At 41.6% G+C, this 19,436-nt stretch overlaps 1 protein-coding gene across 1 annotated transcript in view; it reads left to right on the forward strand.

Moving 5' to 3' along the window:
* Window positions 1-368: 368 nt before the first annotated feature.
* Window positions 369-19,436, forward strand: part of GRHL2 (grainyhead-like 2 (Drosophila)) — a gene marked incomplete at its 5' end in the record, with an annotated part of 43,333 nt that continues 24,265 nt past the window's right edge. Inside the window, 4 exons of the mRNA XM_010081390.1 lie at window positions 369-421; window positions 3,813-3,969; window positions 6,441-6,552; window positions 11,881-11,975. Coding sequence (XP_010079692.1) covers window positions 369-421; window positions 3,813-3,969; window positions 6,441-6,552; window positions 11,881-11,975 — 417 coding nt within the window. The remainder of the gene's footprint in view (window positions 422-3,812; window positions 3,970-6,440; window positions 6,553-11,880; window positions 11,976-19,436) is intronic.

The following is a 19,436-nucleotide window of genomic DNA, read 5'->3' on the forward strand; positions in this document are numbered from 1 at the left end:
ACCAAACAAAAAGTGAAGTCTCTAGGAAAATTGTTATTTCATTTGAAAATCTAATCTTTGAGATGGGGTACATTTTTACAGGCTTGTTTTAGAATATATTAAAGTGTAGGCAAGGGGTTTAGGAAGGCAGACTTTTTTCAGCTACGTTCCCGTAGCAGTTAGGTTATGAAAAACTCTAAAAGCCCAACATAATCTCTGTCAATTCTAATGTAAAGACTATGTAGGGTCCACTCCAATTTTTAGGGATTTTGAGTTTTAAATAGTTGATGATTTTTGTCTCACAGGTCGTTAAACAAATGTAGTTCTACTTTTGTTGGTATTTACATTTTGATTGTGTCAAACTGTGTTTAATTGTTTTTATTTTTCAGAAGTATCGCAGTGTGTCAGTGGGGGCTGAAGAATATATTTACGAACAAACGAGGTATGCCACAAGCTTTGAAATGTGTTGGCTGTCAGCAGAATGTATTGAGGAGGGGCTGCCTGTGTCCACTTCCCACCCTCATCGCCCTGGGGCTCCTGCAGGGCTCCCTTGATGCTGCCCAGCATCACTCTCCCCTTCTTCTCCTGTGCATGGTAGCTTTCATATCTGACTAGTTTTTATCTTCATCTATTATCTTCCCTCAACATTGTTTTCAGTTAGTAACTCCTCTGAAGCCCCCTGGAGATACGTGAGATTAAAACTGTTAAGAGGGATCTCCCAGGTAACAGGGCACAGTTCTGACAGCCAGGTCATGGAAAATCTTCCTGACCTTTCAGGATGACAAGATGCACAGGTCAGTTGTCCAGAATGGTTGAACTGGCTCCACCAACCTTGTGGAATTCTCATATTTTATTTTTCCCTTCTGTTTTTCTCTAGTTACTCCTAGTAAGTTTTCTGGGAAATGCTGTCTTTTTACACTGCTTGCTGTGGTACTTAATGTTTATCTATAAAATAATATAAATGAAGTATCTACTACAAACCATGTAAAAAGCCCAAGAATTCAAAATAAATTTTTAAAAAGTTTCAAAATTTGAAGTTTGGAAGGAATAGCGTCGTCCTTGCTAAGCACAGAAAAATGTGGGTGTCAAACAGGCAAACACTGCAGAGTCACTTTAACTAATAAAGACCGTGATCTGTAAAATTTATAAGCTGATGCTTCATTTCATGCTTTTAAATAGTTCTGTTTGTGTCTGAGAGATTACTCTCACTTTAGAAACAGGAACATGCCTACGTATTTTTCCTGGAGTAGGCATATGACTTCTTCTGTAATGGAGGTTCCTTACAGCTTGATCTTTTTTCTGAGGAATATTAAAACAGTGCAGTGAGCTCAGAACTGAGTCATTGTATAGGCAGTTCATATGAAACAGATATTTAGCAAAGACTGCTTGCTTACTACACTAGATATTTATAAAATTGAATCCTGAAGCATTGGCATCGTTAGCAATTTTCAGACATTAAGTCTTTCATGCTATGGCCCAGAGCATGCTAGAATGAAACCTGTAAATGTGCACTAAGAAAAATGAAATAAATCTTTCCTGGGAGTTACCTGGAAGTGATAGGTGCTCAGAAATGAAAGCTTCAGACTGAAAAAAAGAAGTGGTGAATATGAAAGTAGTTGGAAGCCTGATAGAAGATCTCTTAGTGACTACGTGGGGCTTTAGTTAAGAATCACGGTGAGATTCAGAATAGAATTATAATAATTTGAGTGACTGCAATAAGTTTTAAGGGTGATAGTAATCCTCCTGCTATAGGGCACGCTTTGATTGCCAGCTGGGAACAAGAAGAAAATTCCCAAGTGGTACCACACAGCAACTGAAAAATTGGCCAGGTGCAGTGTGTCTGGGTTTTACATTTTTTGATGTCTTTCTGAAACACACAGAATGCCAGGAAACAGAAGACCAGACTGTGGCAGACTGTAGGCAGCTATGTTAAGACACTGTATGTCTGACTTTGGCTCATCCTAAGCCCTTCTCAGCACGCGTCCTCGTTGGCCTGTCTGTCTGGTGGCGGGTTTTGAGGTGCATCTCCCTGGGCACTCGGCATGCGTTGGTGCACATCGTGCAGCAGTCTGGCAGCACACAGCCTGCGGTCCCTTTGTCAGACACTAGATCAGAGGATGTGTGCCCACTGCTGATGAGCCGTCAATCCCCAGGACAAGCATATGCAGTGGGACGGGTGCCGGATCCATAGCGCCACTGGTTCTGCTCTTCCAGTCTGTTTGAGCTGGGCTGGACTGCTTGCCAGCGTTGGCAGAGCCTCTGTTCCCCCTGCACACAGTCCCCTTCGTGCTGCCTTCCCATTGCACGTGAGAGCCTTCCTGTCGGCAGCAACTGCATTCTTGGGAAGTGTCAGTGGGTTCAATAGGTATAGGTTAGTGTTTGCTTTTTACATTAGTTTTGCTTTGATTTGTAACTTTTAAGCAACTTAGAAAAATGACTGGATTTTCATTTACAAGCTAAGAAACACTTAGAAATTGTCTTCATTTGATTGAATGATTGATACTAAACCAAATAATTGATACTAAACTGTTGGAAGCTGCGTCTTTTGGATAGAAAGACAGTGGATCAGGTTATTTTTTTCTTCTACCTTTTCTTCAAGTGAGGATTTAAGTGTTGTTATTATTATTCATGCATTTTAATTATTTTTTTCTCCATTGGATAGTTAAAAAATAGTTTTTGCCTTCCCCTTATTTCCATATTGCTGTGGCAGTGTTATGACGATGCAGAGCATTTGCTTGAACGAGAAAGTTAAGGATCCGCTGTTGTTTTGGACCAACATATTCATCCTTTTGGTTCTACTCCAGCACTGCTTAAATACTTTGCTGAATTAGGACCTTGGTGAAAATGCTTCCCCCGTAGCTTCAATTTGTGAGGACATTCTGCAAGTGACTCCTTGCATTAAGCTTCCTGTGGTGACCAAATGCAGTTTGAAGAGATTTATTCTGTAAGGCTAACATTATTTGTCGTTTAAGATAATGTGAGGAGCTGCAAGCATCATTTTTATTGTATTATTGTTCAAGCCCACTATTGCAGGAGGCAGCTGGAAGAGGCTCTGGGAGTTGTGTTCAGCTACCAGTTCACTAGTTAATGGAGCTTTAACTTTTTGTGGTTTGCAAACTGCTTTAAAGGTTGAAAGTTCTCCTGTGAAAAAGGATCTTTTCTAAAATCTGACTTGTAACACATGAGCAAACTCTCTTTTTCTCTAGCTTTTGTCTTTTTATAAGGGAGTTTACTTGATTGCAGATGCGAGTAATTGTAGGTACTTTGATTAATTTCGAAAAAAGAAGGCTTGTAAAAACCTTAATTGCATGTTGTCTTTACAAAACTGAACGTACTGTCCCTTCTGGTTGTATTCCTTCTCTGCCCTGTGCTGAAAGTAGCAGTTGAACTTTTACAACAAGTTTTACTCTGTTTTTTGTGGTTTTTTTTTTTTTTAATTTCTTTTAAATTTCTCTTTCTGTGACACTTCTAAGTTTAAATGTTTGTGGAGATAGCTGATTTCCTGCAATACTGAATTCCCTCCTGGTATTTGACACTCACTGTGGGGCATGTAGTCGTGTACTCCATGGTGGTTCTTTTCAGAGACAGTAAAGATGTAGTCTTTGATCCAAGAGATTTCCAGTCCAGATAGTTTTATGCTTGATTGGCAGATCTGATGAACTTGAAAAAAAGAAAATTGCATTTTTAAATACCTGTGTGACCTTCTCCTGGAATTTTATTAGCAGTTTCTTATGCCTTGCTTATGCAGTGCATGAAATACACAATAAATGGGACAAAGAGAGAAGGAGAAAGTGATATGGATTTTGTTGGTGTTTCTCTTCCTGTCTTTTCAGCAGCACTTTTCAGTATACGTTAGAAGCTACCAAATCTCTGCGTCAAAAGCAAGGGGAGGGGCCCATGACGTACCTGAACAAAGGACAGTTCTACGCCATCACCCTGAGCGAGACTGGTGACAACAAATGTTTCCGGCATCCCATCAGCAAAGTCAGGGTATAGTCCAATTTCTTTCCTAGATGGCAATGGAGCTCTGCAGATAAATGCAGTTGTGGTTGGTTGGATTTTAACTTTTTTTTTTCTTGTGGGAGCAGACAGAACAAGTTTACTCTTATGCCGAATGTAAAAGTGGGATAGTAATATTGATGGTGGTCTCAAGTATTTTGGTGTCCAGTTTTTTTCGAAATGTGATTTTATGAGTTAATTGTATACGTATCTGCCTCAGTTTATGGTTTGGCAGAATGGTAATTGCATTGCATTTGACATTGGTGAACTTATCATTGCCATGATTAAAGAAAAAATCAGCAAACTGCTACACCTACTGTGTAAGTCCATCTCCACTCACTTGTGCACTTCAGCAGCTGCTTTCCACTGCATTTCAGCTAAAATGTGAAGAGTTGAAGCCATCCTTTGTGGCATAAATTTTAGATCATTTACATCATGTAAGTGTGAGCTTTCACTTGATATTCACCCAAAAGTATAACAAAATGGATTTTTGTATCTTAGATTCTGTGGGTGAGACTGGTGCTTGGGTATTCAGCAACATCTGCCTGGTGAACAGGCCTCCTGATTTCCCTGGTAATGTTTTTGAGTAAGCAAATCCTAGCCCAGTAACCTTGGAATGAACAATGAGCCCCACAGTTGCTGCCCTGCAAATTTCACCCTGAAGCTGGAAGGGCTGCATATGTATGAGGCTGCAAAAGTGTTTCCATCCAAATAAATGACGTACCATAAAAATGTTATGACTGTACTCAAAGGAACCAATGAAAGTCAATATGAGCAGTGAAGGAGACAACAACCTATATGTTTCTACTATACATGAAGTTTAGAGAGGCTTTTCCTAAAGAGAGGCAATGATTTGTAAACCCGAATAGCAGGACACGAGGCTGATGATGGTGTTCCGTTGTTGCCTGAAACCGATGTGAGACTTCTCTGCTGCTGAAAAGTCTTTCTCCCTGCCAGCCACCCATTCTGTCCCCCTTGGTGGTGCCAGCTCTGGCACTGGTACAGCTGAAACAGGAGTCAGGAGCTCACTGCTCTGCCTGAAAGCCAGTCTTCCTAAATCTCGTTCACTGCGCAGCCACATGAGTTGTGGAGCTGTGTCAGCAGAAGGGTGGAAATCGTAAAGGAGAGATAAGACAATTTCTTTTGGAGGATGTAGTTTACAGAAGATTGTGAAACCACACACAACTTTCACGATCGTGTTCTGTTTGCCAGGCTGCCAAGCGACTGTTGAATTTATTGCCAATTCCATCCAAACCTGCCAGAGGGGCAAGAGGTTTTGAAGGTTTTAAACCTCTAAAAGTTCCATGTAAGTGGTTCATAGAGGGAGAAGATTAATGCTGTCCTTGGTGGAAAAGCTCCAGTCTGCACTGCCGGTCCTGGTTAGTGCATCAGCTGGCTGGCCAGGACACACCTGATGGCCAGCAGCCAGTATGCACGTGCGTGACACAGGACTCATCCACGGCGTATATTGCCTTGTGCCCATGCGGTGGCTAGATATGGACGATGGAGCAATGACGTTTGGCTTTTGTAGGTGGAACAGAGAAGGTCACAGAGCACATGAAGGGTTATTGTGGTGACTGTATAGAGGGACTTAAATCATGAATCAATCATAATCCAGCTCCTTGGCTTATGAGACGGCTTGATGGTGTTTTTTGAGCTTAGTGACTCAGAGTGAAAGGAAGAATGGAAACAAAAGAGGATATTTAAAAGTGAATTTTTTGTTCTCTGTGATTTCTTGTCACTTCAGTTTACCTAGTATGAGCATTCTTTCGTTGTTTTTTGTTTTGCTTGTCTACAGCAGGGCTTTTTAAAAAAGCCTTTATTACTCATGTGAAGTTTTGCGCAAAGTTTCAATGTGTTTCCTTTGGATCACACAATTTAACAAAGGGAATTCAGAACTTAAACTGAAAAGCTCAGCAAAACTCAGTAAATAGTCACACTGAGTTTGTCATTAAATACACACGTGCAAGAGTCCTGCTCCTGGGGAGGTTATTTGGACCGTGTATGCTAACACTGAAAATGTCCTGCCTTTAGCTGGTGAGCCTCAGCTCCATAACAACACATCCCTTTACACTGTAATGTCATCTTCCAGAGTGACAAGGAATCTGAACGCCAACACTTAGACTGGATATGGATCAGAATTGAAATTGAGGATCCTCTGACTTTGAAATGACCTCTTTTTACTTAAGGGAACTTAAACTTCTTAAATCTTAGATTTTATTTTGACTCTCAAGAACACAATCCTAGGCCCTGCATTATTTTAAAACTACCTTTCTTCTGCCCTGAGTCTTTATTTGCATTGCAGTATTGGACTGGAATAAAACCCAGCAATCTTCTGCAACCAAAGTACTGGGGGAGGGCAGTGACTGGATCAGCATTAGAGGCATATGGGAAATTTTAATTTTGTGTTTCTGACTAATAATTGTATTAACTAATGCAACTTCTGCTGTTGATTTTCTTAGAGCGTTGTCATGGTTGTTTTCAGTGAGGATAAAAACAGAGACGAACAGCTGAAATACTGGAAATACTGGCATTCTCGGCAGCACACAGCTAAACAGAGGGTCCTTGACATTGGTGAGTATAAGAGGATCTGCAGAGTTTTCAGGGAAGATTGTGGAATGTGGAAAGCTTTGGTACCTTGCACAGGGATGTGGTGGAATATAAATTGGCAATGGCTGCAAGGCTTGTACCACGGTGTTTAGCAGTGTCTCGGCCCTGCTAGGACTGGGCTATGGAGTCTGAAGCAGGGTGGAGACGATGCGGAAGGGATGGTCCTCAGTAGTCACAAAGAAGAGCTGCCCCTTGCATGTGTATTTATTGGTGTTCCACCTTCTGCTGCTGGAAAGTCAAGGTCTGCATCTCCTCAGGAGTGGGAGAATGTTTGTTTCCTTTAGTTTTTCAAAGGCTGATCTGCTCTTTGATCCAGTAACAGTAGCAAGCCCACATAACAGTTATGTTAGCTCATCTGATGTGTAAGTGCAGCCGGAGAGTGAAGATGCCATCGTGACGGTGACTGCAAAGGAGCACACAGGACTCCTACGAGACTTATTTACCCTTCATCCCCTCTAAGGTATTTACAAGCCCATTTCAGTCACAACTGCCCTGTTCGCATGCTTGGGAGATTTTAGCAGAGGATGAACACGAACACGTACCTGCTGCCAAGGAGCCTGAAGTTGAAATCTGTGGGAGTGTCTAGACATCAAGCACTTCTCCCCTCCTACGTGCAGTTTACACATGCAGCCATCTGCAGCGGATTTCAGTCAAAGGAGGATTCCAGTCAAAGGAGTCTGCGAGACCAAAGCAGACAAAGTCTATCTTGTTTTAACCGCCTGAGGGAACCAAACCATTGAATGGCAGGAATGAGAGGGGGCAGAGAGGAGGGGGGAAAAAAAGCAGGGTTACTTGGAGAGAGCACTGCAAGTCTTCAGGGTTGATTGAACAGGATGATCAGGGAATTGGTCCTACTCATGCAGTGCTGCAGCCTCCTCTGAGGCTGGTCTTATTTAAAGTCAAGTGTATTTGGTCAAAGCAGCTCTTCCTGAATCTCTTCTCTGCCTCTTGTCTTATCAACATAGTTCTGGCTGAACTGTTTCTCCAACTCTTTTTTTTTTTTTTTGTGTGTGCGTCCTTTGTGTTGGTTAAGGCAGTAAAACCTCTACCCCAGACCACACGACTCCTATCATGACACGTTAAAAGAGCAAGTATGCCTCTTCACAGCTATTTCTGAAGGCTGCCTGGTTTTTTGTGCTAGTTCCTACAAGCTTGCAGTGCTAATGCTCATACCTTCGAAGGTATGTGCTGAGGAGCTTGTTCTGCTGCAGTGCCAACACCCTCTGACTCCACCGCACTGGTGGTGTACCAACACATTTCAGTCCCCTTACCTGAACGAGTCAGCTTATGATGAATGTTCTGTGTTGTGCTCTGCAAAACGAGTGCTGTGCATGAGCTCTGTGTTTACCTATGTTAAGGTGAGTGTCTTTTATGTTTCCATTAGTTTGAGATGAAATAGGCCTGTGCTGGCTTTTGAGGCACCCCGGCACGTATACTTTATTTGGACTGCAAACATGAGCAAAACCCAGTGTAGTAAGACTTAGTGATACAGCGCTCCCTGTCAGACTTCAGAACTGTAAGAGCACAGTTCACCTCAGCGTTTTCAGAAGAAAGACCCAGGTGTTGCTCAGTAGTGTTTTCTTGAGAACAATTGAAATATGGCCTTAGCTCTTCCCAAGCACAGCGTTTCTGAAGTACACTTCATTTTCTTTGGGACTTACATAACGTATATTTGGCTTATTAGGGCAGAATGGCTCCCAACTACATTTCCAATACAAGCAGCAAGCTGCATTTAGCAAAATCTGCCAATTTTATCATCAGATGATCTAACTGAACAACTTCATCCGAACAGTTGGCCCTGCACTGAGTGGGAGTCGGGTAGGAGTTGAACCAGATAACCTCCAGAGGTCCCTTCAAGCTAAAATATTGTGTTGCTCTATGAAGATTGCCCTTTATTTTAAAAATTCAGGTGCTCGAAGGAATACTGAGTTAGCATCCAGGCCCTGTGTAGTTAACAGAGAGAATTAGGTGTCTGTGAGGGAGATTAGGAAATGCCACGGAGAGCCATTTAAACAGGCAATGAGAAAAGCTTGCTGTGGACAGGGGTGTGTATCAGATTTGTCCCATCTTCAGGGGAGGGTCTGGCAATCTGCTGGTAGCCCCACTTCTCTTTTATTTTGGATTTCACTCCAACTATCAACAATATATAAAGAGTTAATCGTGTATTAGACTCCTTAAACTACCTGTGAATAGGCACAAATCTGTATAACCTGTTCTATAGATGTTTATAGCCATTAATATTATTTTAACTTCATGTTTGTAGCATATGTTTAACATCTGTGAATCCTTTTTAATTGTTGATGGATACACTTTTAATCTAGAGCATGACCTGGTCCTTAGCAGGTTGAGGATCAAATGAATTTGGGATGGTTTAGTTCTGGGGTCCAGCTGGTCAATCCTCACGCAGCAGTGACAACTCTGTGCTGCTTTCCCCAAGGGCACAGGTGTGTCTGTCTGCCTTCTGGCCTGCAGTTACATTCTGGAGATCAGAGGAAACGAGTGACTTGGTCCCTCACTCCAGACGTGCAGGGGTCACTGCTTTAATTGGTTTTGTGTACTGGCTGATGCACCTCCTGGGGAGAAGGATGGCTGAATGGATTACAGGCAGTACTGGGTCTGAAGATGCATTTATATGAGTAGGATAAGCATGTACTTACATGTAAGCAGGTCCTTAGTGCTTGAGGAATAAACCTGAGGATTTGACACTTATTAAGGAAGAAGGAAAGGTGTTTTCCAGAATTTATTCTATATGCTGTCATGGATTTTTCTGAAGAAGGAGGGAGGCACTTTCACTGCAGGAAAAAAAAAAAAAAAGCAAACTGACTTTTCCACAGTGCTGTGACATTGGATCACTAGCTTTTTCTTTTAAAATAGTGTCAAATAAAAAATGCAATGCAAGATTGCAGCAAGTACTGATTACTTAGAATCAGTACCATAACTTGACAAACACTGGAACAGTTTCAAACATGGACATGAAGAGTGGGTGTGGAAGCTTTAGATTGGGTTTATATGTGCTCCAGAGTCTTGCCCATATATTTTTTGCAGGATAGTTTATTATTTATGTGCACAATACAGGAACTACTACAATGGTATGTAATGCATGCAAATTATTAATATTTAATGTTGAAATTTGCTGTTGTTTAATATACATTTTATCCAACAAAAGAGGAAATAATTCCTGTAGAGCTGTCTTGCATATACAAGAACCCCAATTTTCTATTTCTGGTAAGTCACCCCAGCAAAAGAGGAAAAATTGTAGTCACACTATCAACTTTCAAATATCCTTGGATGTAAATGCTTTCTTAATCTACCGAGGGTCCTTCTTTAATTATCTGTAAATTGAGGGGAATAGGATTCACTTCTGCTTTTAAACAGCATGTCACATCGACACTCCATGAGATTTGTGTATGGCAATTAAGGAAGCAGAGGCATGTGTTGGGGGAAGGGTTGGTGGGATGTGAGGTTCTGACAGCCTTTTAGGAGAGGAAAACATGTGTCTTTACAAGACATCTTGTTCATGTCTTTCCAAAGTGCACCTACACAGCACGCCCATATGCAGCAGTCGCACGAGGCACTTTCTGGTGAATCATAAATTTCAGGGGGGGAGTGGATGTGTGCACATGCATATTAAACTACTTATGTGTCTTCTAATTCCTCTCATTTGCATTCCCACACTGAATTTAGGTAGTGAAGCCAATGACTTCAGTTAGAAAGGAGATCTGAGTTCATGATGGGAATGAAAAACCTGCCCACCCTCTTGAAAACCATGTTCACTTGCTGCATCATCCAATAACTTCTGCTGTTCCTGTGGACAGAACAGTGAATTTATCCCATATCCAAAATCATTCATGGATCCCAGGCACACAGTTTCACTTGCCCAGAGAAATGCCAGCATCCCTGCATTTCAGATGAGAGAAAAGTATACTGATTGCATGTCTCAAATATTAAATAATCTACCTCACAGCAATGGGTTTGTTCTAAATGATTTTAAAGCAGCTATTACCTAGAAATTATTTTTTAGAGACCAACAATTTATTTTTAGAAGGGCAAACGAAATTAATATTGAAACCATTTGGGTGTCTTATTTATAGAATACAAAAACATCCTCTTTCTATAACTGATTACGAAGCTAAGAATCAGTGTGCTTCTGAAGCGCAGCTTTGGGCAAGCGTAGGATCAGGCTTGCTGCAGGACATCATCTCAGCCCTCTGGCACCGAGTCCAATTACAGCCATTACAGCCCTGGAGGGATTCTAAGGAAATGTATAAGACGGAGAGAGAGTTGATGCATTTGCATGAAGAATCTGGATGTTCCTTTAATCAAGCAGATGTTCCCTCCTTGCAAACCTGGTCTTTCTTTTAATCTGTCATCCAAAAGAAGAAAGTGTGTTAAGCTGGCTGTCAAAGGGAGAGACAAAGGGGGTTTATTCCTCTTTTTAATTTTAAAGAAAACCTGGAAGTTGTCTGGTTTTCCACCTTACTGTTTTTGGTGAGGGTGGGGTGAGTGGGTCATCTTTGAAATGTGGACTTCCTCCCTCTTGCTTTGCACCCCTCCTGAAAGGCTAGCTTATTGATTATATTAACAGCCCTTTAGAAAGAAGTGAGATGAGGGTGCAGGTTTTGTAGTCAGACAGTTTAAAAATCCTTTACGTTTGTTTGCTATTTTAGTATCATACACACTTTGGAGAAAGGATCTTTGTGGTTTGGTTCTTTGTTTTATGGGGGGGGGGGGGGGTTTTGTGGGTTTTGGTTTGGTTTTTTTTTTAATTTATTTTTTTATTTTTAATAGAGATCCAGCATCCAGTGCAGTAATTCCTGGGAACATTGAAATGGCTGGGCAAGGAATGTACATTACTGATTATTTCCTCCAATGGTGGCTCTTAGCTTTTTAGAAAGCTTCTTTAGGTTTTACCATAATGTTGTTTATTTATGTCAAGGTTTGAACAGTCCCTTTCAATATTTCAGTAGCTTTTAATTAATTTTCCAGTTTTGGCCATTCCTTGGTTAAGCTAATGAATGCACCCCCTCATTCCTACTACAGTCGTACTGATTCCTTTTTGAGAGCAAGCAATATTTTGCAAGAATGTTAGCTACTGATGTGCTATGCATAAAACTCAAGATGCAGTATATTGCCTCATTGCAATTAAGCTTATTAATAATTTAACATAATACAAGAGGTAGTTTTGATGCATTAGACAACCCAGCTGAAAAAGCAAAGGTGTACTGTGAACTGTAAAAGAGAAAGTTCAAACTTTTTTTCATGAGTTTTTTTTTTGTTTGTTATTTTTTACAGCTGATTACAAGGAGAGTTTTAATACAATTGGGAATATTGAAGAAATTGCGTTCAATGCTGTGTCCTTTACTTGGGATGTCAATGAGGAGGCAAAGGTGAGCAAAAGCCATGCAGATGGTACCATCCATCCTTAGTCTGTCTTCCACTTCTTTGCTTTTTAACAAATAATGAGAAGGGTAGGTGGAGGTGAGAGAGTCTCTGCAAAGCCAGGCAAACAGTGGTCTTTCACTGACCCCAGGGATTCTGGCTGTCATAAAAGGCAAGACAGTATGTAATAGCTGTCGGAATGATATTGTGTTCACGCCTGTATCACTGACAGACAGAGATGGAGTTCTGAGGAAAAGCTGCAGGGCTCTTACAGTGTGGTTTCTTACCTGTGGCCTCTCTGTGATTTTCCATTTAAAATATGGCCAGCCTGTGAAACAGTAAAAGTTTTTTTCCTACTTGCAAAGTTAGTATAAGACACAAAGTGAATGTTTTCTTTCTCTAAATTATCAATGTCCTTTCTACACTGTTAACATCTCCAATAATTAATATTCTGTAAGCTAAACTAGGCCTTCTCTTGTGTTTGTGCCATTATTTTTTATAGTGTTACAGACACTGTCCTTGCAATTAGGAATGAATGTATTGTTTTTCAGGACTGACTGCTGCATTCTATCTTTTTTTTTTTTTTTTTTTTTAAGTGGCCGAGTACCCTCAGACCTGGGGTTTTGTATTTGGGGATGTGACTGCTACAGTGGACCTATAAATCAGGACAGCAGAGCACCTTAAGTTTTTTATAGATAAGGTTACCCAAAGGGTGGCAGAGTGTTTCAGCTGCACGGACTAGTATAGGAGAAGTGAAAAGCTGCTGGTAATTATAAGAAGAAGTTGGCCCCCAGAAAGCAAACAACAAGGGAAAAATAGGCTGAGTAAAATGAATGTGGGTAATGCAGGACTCTTGGAGATGTAGAAATAATAAACAGCAAACACTGTTGAGCTTAGCAAAGTCCTTGATACTGTGTTAATGTTGAGTACAAAGTGCCCAATGTTCAAGTAGTGCTCTTCACGCACGATTCCCACTGCATTTCTTCTAACAGAGCGTTAGAGAGATTGCATTGAGCGAGTGAGTCCTGGGAGAGCACTGAGCACAGGGCAGTAGCACTAACACTCACTGTCCTGACTTGTTGACTGAAGGTGCTGAGGTTTGTAGTAACAGGGATTTTCATCTCTGGTGCATGTTTTAAAAGAATAGTGCAGTAAAGACAAGACAATAGTTCTGAAAACTGCCTGGCTCTTTCAAAAGCTGGCCTTGGTAAACAGGATTGTGCTTGGCCCAGTTGCTAATGATGCTGTGTTTACTCGTGTAATGATTACATTCTCACCACCCCAGATATTCCCCTGTTATGTGATTCCATTTCAAAATACTGCGGTATGTTGTCCTCTGCAGTCACAACAGATGACTGTTGTGTGTATGTGATCATTATGCAAGCAAATACAGATTTGGGATGTCCAACGCTCCGGACTTCCCCAAGGACTTTTACAGAAGCACTACTGGAGCTAGAACGTGGCAGACTCATCCCACCAGCAACTACCATCCTCACTGCCAGGGCTGGCAGTTCTTTAACACACTTGTGTTTGCAGCTGCAATCCAGACTTAGCAAGACACCATGTTGATCTAGGAGCAAGAAAGTCACATACACTAATGTCAGGTGTTATCCTGGGCTGTTTTGTTTTAACCTCACACCATTCATGTTGCTCCTGCCTTGGGTGCCAGAACACGAAGAACACAACTCCTGCAATGGTCACCAGCAGTACAACACAGTAGGATTTTAAAATAATGGCTCTCTTATTGTTGCTGGATTAGAAAGGTGTCAGGAGTGAAATTTAAGAAAGGCCCTTGTATTTCTGCAGGGAGTAGTCATTAAAATGCAAATTGGCTTATGTGTATTTATTTTGGGGGGTAGTTATCAAATATCTGATCTTTTACGAGCTTGAACTGCAAATGTATTGACAAAAGTAAGAGGATTCATAACATGTTTGGTATTGGGCTATCAAGCATAAATCAGGTTGTACCTGTAAGCTTATCACTGTGCACTGAAGTGTTTCCTTCCCCGCACACGTGCACATGTACCCACATGCTTGCTCTTGTTGGAGAGTCTAATACAATAACCGGTTTCACTGGGGCTGGGGATTCCCATAGGATGCCCCTGCAGTATTCGAAAGCTGTGGACTCAGAGGCACATCACTGAAGGCTGTTTTTTCTCCAGCAATTACCTCATCCAAGAAAGATTAAGAATTTCAAGGGCTAATTACAGACTTTCTTTTCTTAAGCTTTTTGAATGATGATCTTTAAACTGGCTCCATTGTTTCTGCTCTGTGTTGTTTTCCCTTTTCACCACAGTTTCAAGATTAAAACTTAACCTCACAGGCACAAAGACCTTTCTCTTCTGAGTCAGTCAAAAGTGGCACAGAGCAGTTCTTTCCAGGGCCTCTGAGATGTGATGAAGTGCTCTGCTGGCCCAGGCAGGAATAAAGAAAACAGATGGGTTGTTGGAAATGCACAAGGAAGTAGTCTTGAAAAAATGAAACAGAAGCAGCAGAAATCACCTAACCAAATATCCCTGTCTCTCCTGAGAGACTGAACCTGTGGCTAGGAAGACTTACCTGGAGCATCAGATTTCTCACTTTTCCTACTCCACCTGGAGGGCAGCTGGTTTAAAGCCAAATTCCTCCTCCCACACTCAAGCAGAGCAGTACCCTCCTCCTGGAAGCCCTTCAGGATGGGAGTTTGACAGCGCAGGTGTGACAGCCAGAATCTCCCCGTTAACAGCGAGTCTGCTATAAGGGTTCGTAAGGCAGCATCACGGCTGGATCTTACATGGAAGAAACAGGCAGAGCGTACAGGCAGGGGCCTCTCTGTCGCCTCAGGAACGTGAAGGGAACTGGAGTGTTGGCTCCAGCTCCTTGTGCTCAGTCCCTCTTCTTCCGACTGCTGCTGGGCCAAGCAGGTCAGTGGAAGAGGGAACTTTGTACAGCACGTGTTGAGCTGGGGAATAGTCTCACCGTTGCTTTCTGTGGACCAGTGTCAGAAACACCACTCCACTAGCGTTTCCTCTGCTGTATATGAAATCAGCCAACAGCAGTCCCCTTTCCTTCTGGCAGCAGAGCTGGGGCCCAGCACATCCTTACCTTTCTCTAGAACAACATCCTGTTCTGCTGGGGCTCTTGTCTAGAGGCCACTGTGGGGCTGGTGGTTCAGGGGAAGGAGGGGAAGGGTCTACAGCCATGTCAAACTCTTCCTTATGGTTCCTTGAGATGGAAGTACTTTGCAGTAAGGAAGCAAAGGTAGGAAGTGAAGAACACTTTTTGTACAGTCCATCTTTGTTTCACTCCCATATTTACTTCTATATTTAAATATGCAGCATTTATGGGCAGGGTGATTTGTTGGTTCTCTTTGGTTGAACCTGAATGCTATGTTTGGTATTTTTAAAGGAGTTCTTTAAAAAAAGATGAGGAAACAAACAACAGTTAACAAGAACTAGCTGACTTTTTAACCAGCTTTTAAAAATCTTTTTATGATATACTAGAAGGCAGTTAGTTGCTTTGCTGTTGTTCTCTGGAAGATTTTGCTGCAGCGTCTGGCTGGTTGACAAAATTCTAGTGGAAGCTTTTGAACAGAGAACTCAGCGTCATTTTTGATGGACATAATCTGCCTATTTGCAGTCTTACTGCTGACAGAAATTAGTTGCAAGAAAGATAATTGAGAACCAGAACTCTCTTGGTCAAAGGAGAGTATATGTGTCATAAATCATACCAACTCTTTGAGATATGCCTTCTCTCTGATAAATACTTCGCTAATTTAAAATGGGGAGGATGATGTTACCTCTGAAACATACATTACTTGTATATTTGTGTGGAAAGTACTTTCTAAGCTAAAATTCAAAGGTGTGACTTCAGTGAACAGACAAAAAATACTTTTCAGTGATATCAAGAAACTGCCGATTTCTGCAAAGCGCTGGAACTTGGACATGCGGTAAACAGCCATGTTGACGGATACGTTATTCAGACAGGTGCTGGCAGATGCTTTTGGTGTATACAGTGGTTGTGTGCTGTCCAGTTGTTGTGTATACTTGCGTGCGATCATTGTCCTGCTTTATTTAACTGAAATGTAGATCTTTAATCCAAAGCATGCTGAAGCCTCTGGGAACCTTTCCAGTTCTTTAATGAGTTTTAGTATAGCCCTTACAGTAATAAGCTGTGTTTTCAATGAGTGAGTGATTTGTGGGCTGAAGTGAGCTATGGTTCCAGTGGGCACAACTGTAAAATTGAGCTGATAGAGCAGCACAGCCTATCAGTGATTTGTATTGTGGCAATCTATATTTCTTTAACATTACTAGCAATACTTAGGACAAGCTTTGACTAGTGGAAGAATGATTTTGTTCTTAATTATTAATTTCCTTCCTTGCTTAGATCAAATTTCATTTCATTAGGGAGGAAATTAATATTTTCTCTACTGTCAAAATTTAAAGGTTGGAGGAAGAGACTTTATTTGGGGGAAACAGTAACAGAAATTATGTAGAATTAGACTTGGCAAGTGGTTTAATAAACCATATCTGTGTGTGTATGCTTGCATATATATTTTTTAATATATATTTGTCATGCATGCACGCACACACATATATATTAAAGAAGAGTTAATCTGTGGTAGCAAATAGTGTTGAAATTTCCGTGTATACAAATGGTTCAGTAAGTATGCATCTGGGATTCAAGGCAAATAGCATTTTTATGTAGTTGCTGGGGTGTGGTGTGGGTTGAGGAAGCTTCAAAAGAGTAGTGTAAACATTTGATGGAGACATTGGTATTGAAATAAAACAAAGGTCTTACCTTTGTATGGGATTTATAAGGTAACGGCTGGCAGAAGAAACTATAAAACCACACTTTCTGTATATATGAGGAGTGATGCGATTGATGTTAGTTATTTAAGAGACAGGTCATTTAACTCTTTGTTGTTATGGTCTGGAGGGATGAACCCTTTTAAACAGGATTTTGTAAAGACCCATCACCCAGATGTAGGTTCTATATATTGCCAGTAGTCAGTAAAGAAATTGCTTTAAGTTTCTGATTTTGTGTTATAACACACTCTTCCCTCCCTTCTGCCCTTGGCTCTTTCTGAGACGATGGGAGCCAGAAATGTAAATAGTAATAAAAGGCTTATATTAGAGGTTTCGTAACTGTAGACCTTTAAAGTGTACGAGCTGAGAGACTGCAGCAGGAGTCATGTTGGCTGGATTAAATGATAAAAGGGGAAATGCATTTCTGAGCCTTGCTTTCTCTTAAGGCAGGTTACTGTGTTTGTGTCTTCTGTATCACTAATTATGCTGCAGTGTTTAACAAACAGTCAGTAATTCACATAATAACAGCTACACTGTGGAGGAGCGCCTTCCCTGAAAGAGAGTCCTTTTTCTAGACATGCTTTATAACAAACAGAAGAGTTGTCGTTATCTTAGGCCACTTTTGAAGCTTTCTCAGGCACCAAATGTTTTTCCAAATTAGTTTTTCATTGCCAATGGCATGCCTGAGCTAGAGAGTACATGGGTGGAACTCTATCATTAATTGCTCTAATCTAAAATATGCTGACATTAAAAAAAAAAAAAGACATCACTATAACGACAACCTAAACTTGTTCCTGATAGCAAAACATTGCTAAAATCTAGTTTGCACAGGAAAAAAAAGTTTGTAAATGAATTCAGGTACAGCCATAGTCACATCAATTAAAATAGTTCTAAGTCGAGTGTAGACAGGGCTCTAGGGGAAAAAAAGCAGTGATTTCTACCTGTGCTACTGTCATTCTAACTCTGCCATGCGAGAGACCAGAGCAAGGAAGCTCTTAAACCAGACTGTCCTCCAAGAGAGGCAGAATGGGACTTCATCTTTTTGAGCCTGCCCCAGGGTTGTTTTGCTCCTCGTCTCTTTGAGAGTCGGAGTTCATCTACTTGTGGACAGGAGCTGCAGAGGAGGGAGAGATGAGGGCTGTGAAGGGCAAAGCAGGCCCTGCTTGCAGAGGCAGGTGGAATCAGAGCAGGCAGCATTCCTTGGCCGCTGCCTTGGGGAGGCAAAGGTTTCTGGACAGGGCAGGGGCAGAGAGAGGGTTCCCTGGGTCCTGTTCACTGCAACAGCCTGCTGCACCCCAGTGTTAAAACTGGTGCAAATCTTCAGTCATGCAAAGAGAAAAAAACCCCCTAAAATCAACTCAAGTTACAGAACTTATGTCCTCTTCCCCCTTCCTCTGCACCCTCCGGTGTTTCCGAAATCCAAAGTCAGTGTTGTGCTCTAAAAGAAAGCTAATAGAAGATTGTGTGGGGACAGAAAAATTTTCCAAAAATAAATTATCTGTGTTAATTCGAATCCATCTGTCTATCCATGAAGTGCAAATGATATGACAGAAAGTGTAGTACACTTCGTGCGCTAGAACGTACAGTCATTGCTCCTCAGAGAGATCCTGATGTATTATAGTGTCAGGATAAGGATATTGAATCTTGCAGCATCAATCTATTATTCATGCTGAATAATCTGTTATTGCTGTGTGGAGACTCTTAAAACGATAAAGTCTGCCTTCCCCAGCCACTACTCTGCTCAGTGTTTCTGGAGGCAGTGGAAGAGGTGACACACAGTGCATGTAGTTGATTAAGGTGGGACAATGTCTTTTTTTACTTCTCAGCTGAGTGTGCAGCGAAGGTGGGAGATGCGCAAACTGCTGCGTAGATGCAAAGCCTGCACGTCCCCTCTCACATTTTAAAGCACAGTCTAGAAAATCCCTGTGCAGAAGTATGGGATAAAATATAGTGAAACCAGATTCTGTTTTGTGCCGGACCTTGTTCCACTGCTCTGTGTTCACACACACTTTAAAGCATTGCCCTGACACGGTGAAGGAGTCTGAAGGCACATGAAAATTCAGGCTGTCATATTTCAGAGGCATATGCACTTGCATCCACGCTTACCTTTGGAGCTGGAGGAGAGGTAATGTGAAACAGAAATAACACTATCAGCTTCAAAATCAGAGTTTCACCTAGGGCCCTTCCCCACCTCCCTCCTCTCCCCACAGTTAAAGTTCAACTATTTCATTTGTAAATGCATCTCTGTGATACAATCAGAAGCAGAAATGTGGAGGTGCCATTAGCTCAGTCAGGCAAACAAGCTGTTCTGGCTCCCTCGTAAAAACCTGACTGTAATGTACCTTCTGCCATTAGGGCAAATATCCCCCCACCAGCCTTACCGGAGCCCTTCTTTATTCTCAGCTGCCTTTCTCTTAGGGCTGTTAGTGTTCTGGTCACTCAAACTGTGTTTTTTTCTTGTTTTTTTCTTTTTTTTTTTTTTTTTCTTTCCCCTGCTTGTGGACTGGGGAGGGATTCCTTCCTGCTCTCCCTTCCTGGATCCACCCAGACACCAGGGGCCCGTTGGCCTCTCCTCTGCCTGGTGAGGCGAGCATCAGGTCTGTTTGAGAGACCCTGCAGATCTCTTCCTTTCTGAGTGTGCTCATTCTTCTGGAGCAGCTTTCACATCCTCCTGGTTCAGCA

The sequence above is a fragment of the Pterocles gutturalis genome, unplaced genomic scaffold, assembly GCF_000699245.1.
Source record: "Pterocles gutturalis isolate BGI_N339 unplaced genomic scaffold, ASM69924v1 scaffold21874, whole genome shotgun sequence".
Taxonomy (NCBI): domain Eukaryota; kingdom Metazoa; phylum Chordata; class Aves; order Pterocliformes; family Pteroclidae; genus Pterocles; species Pterocles gutturalis.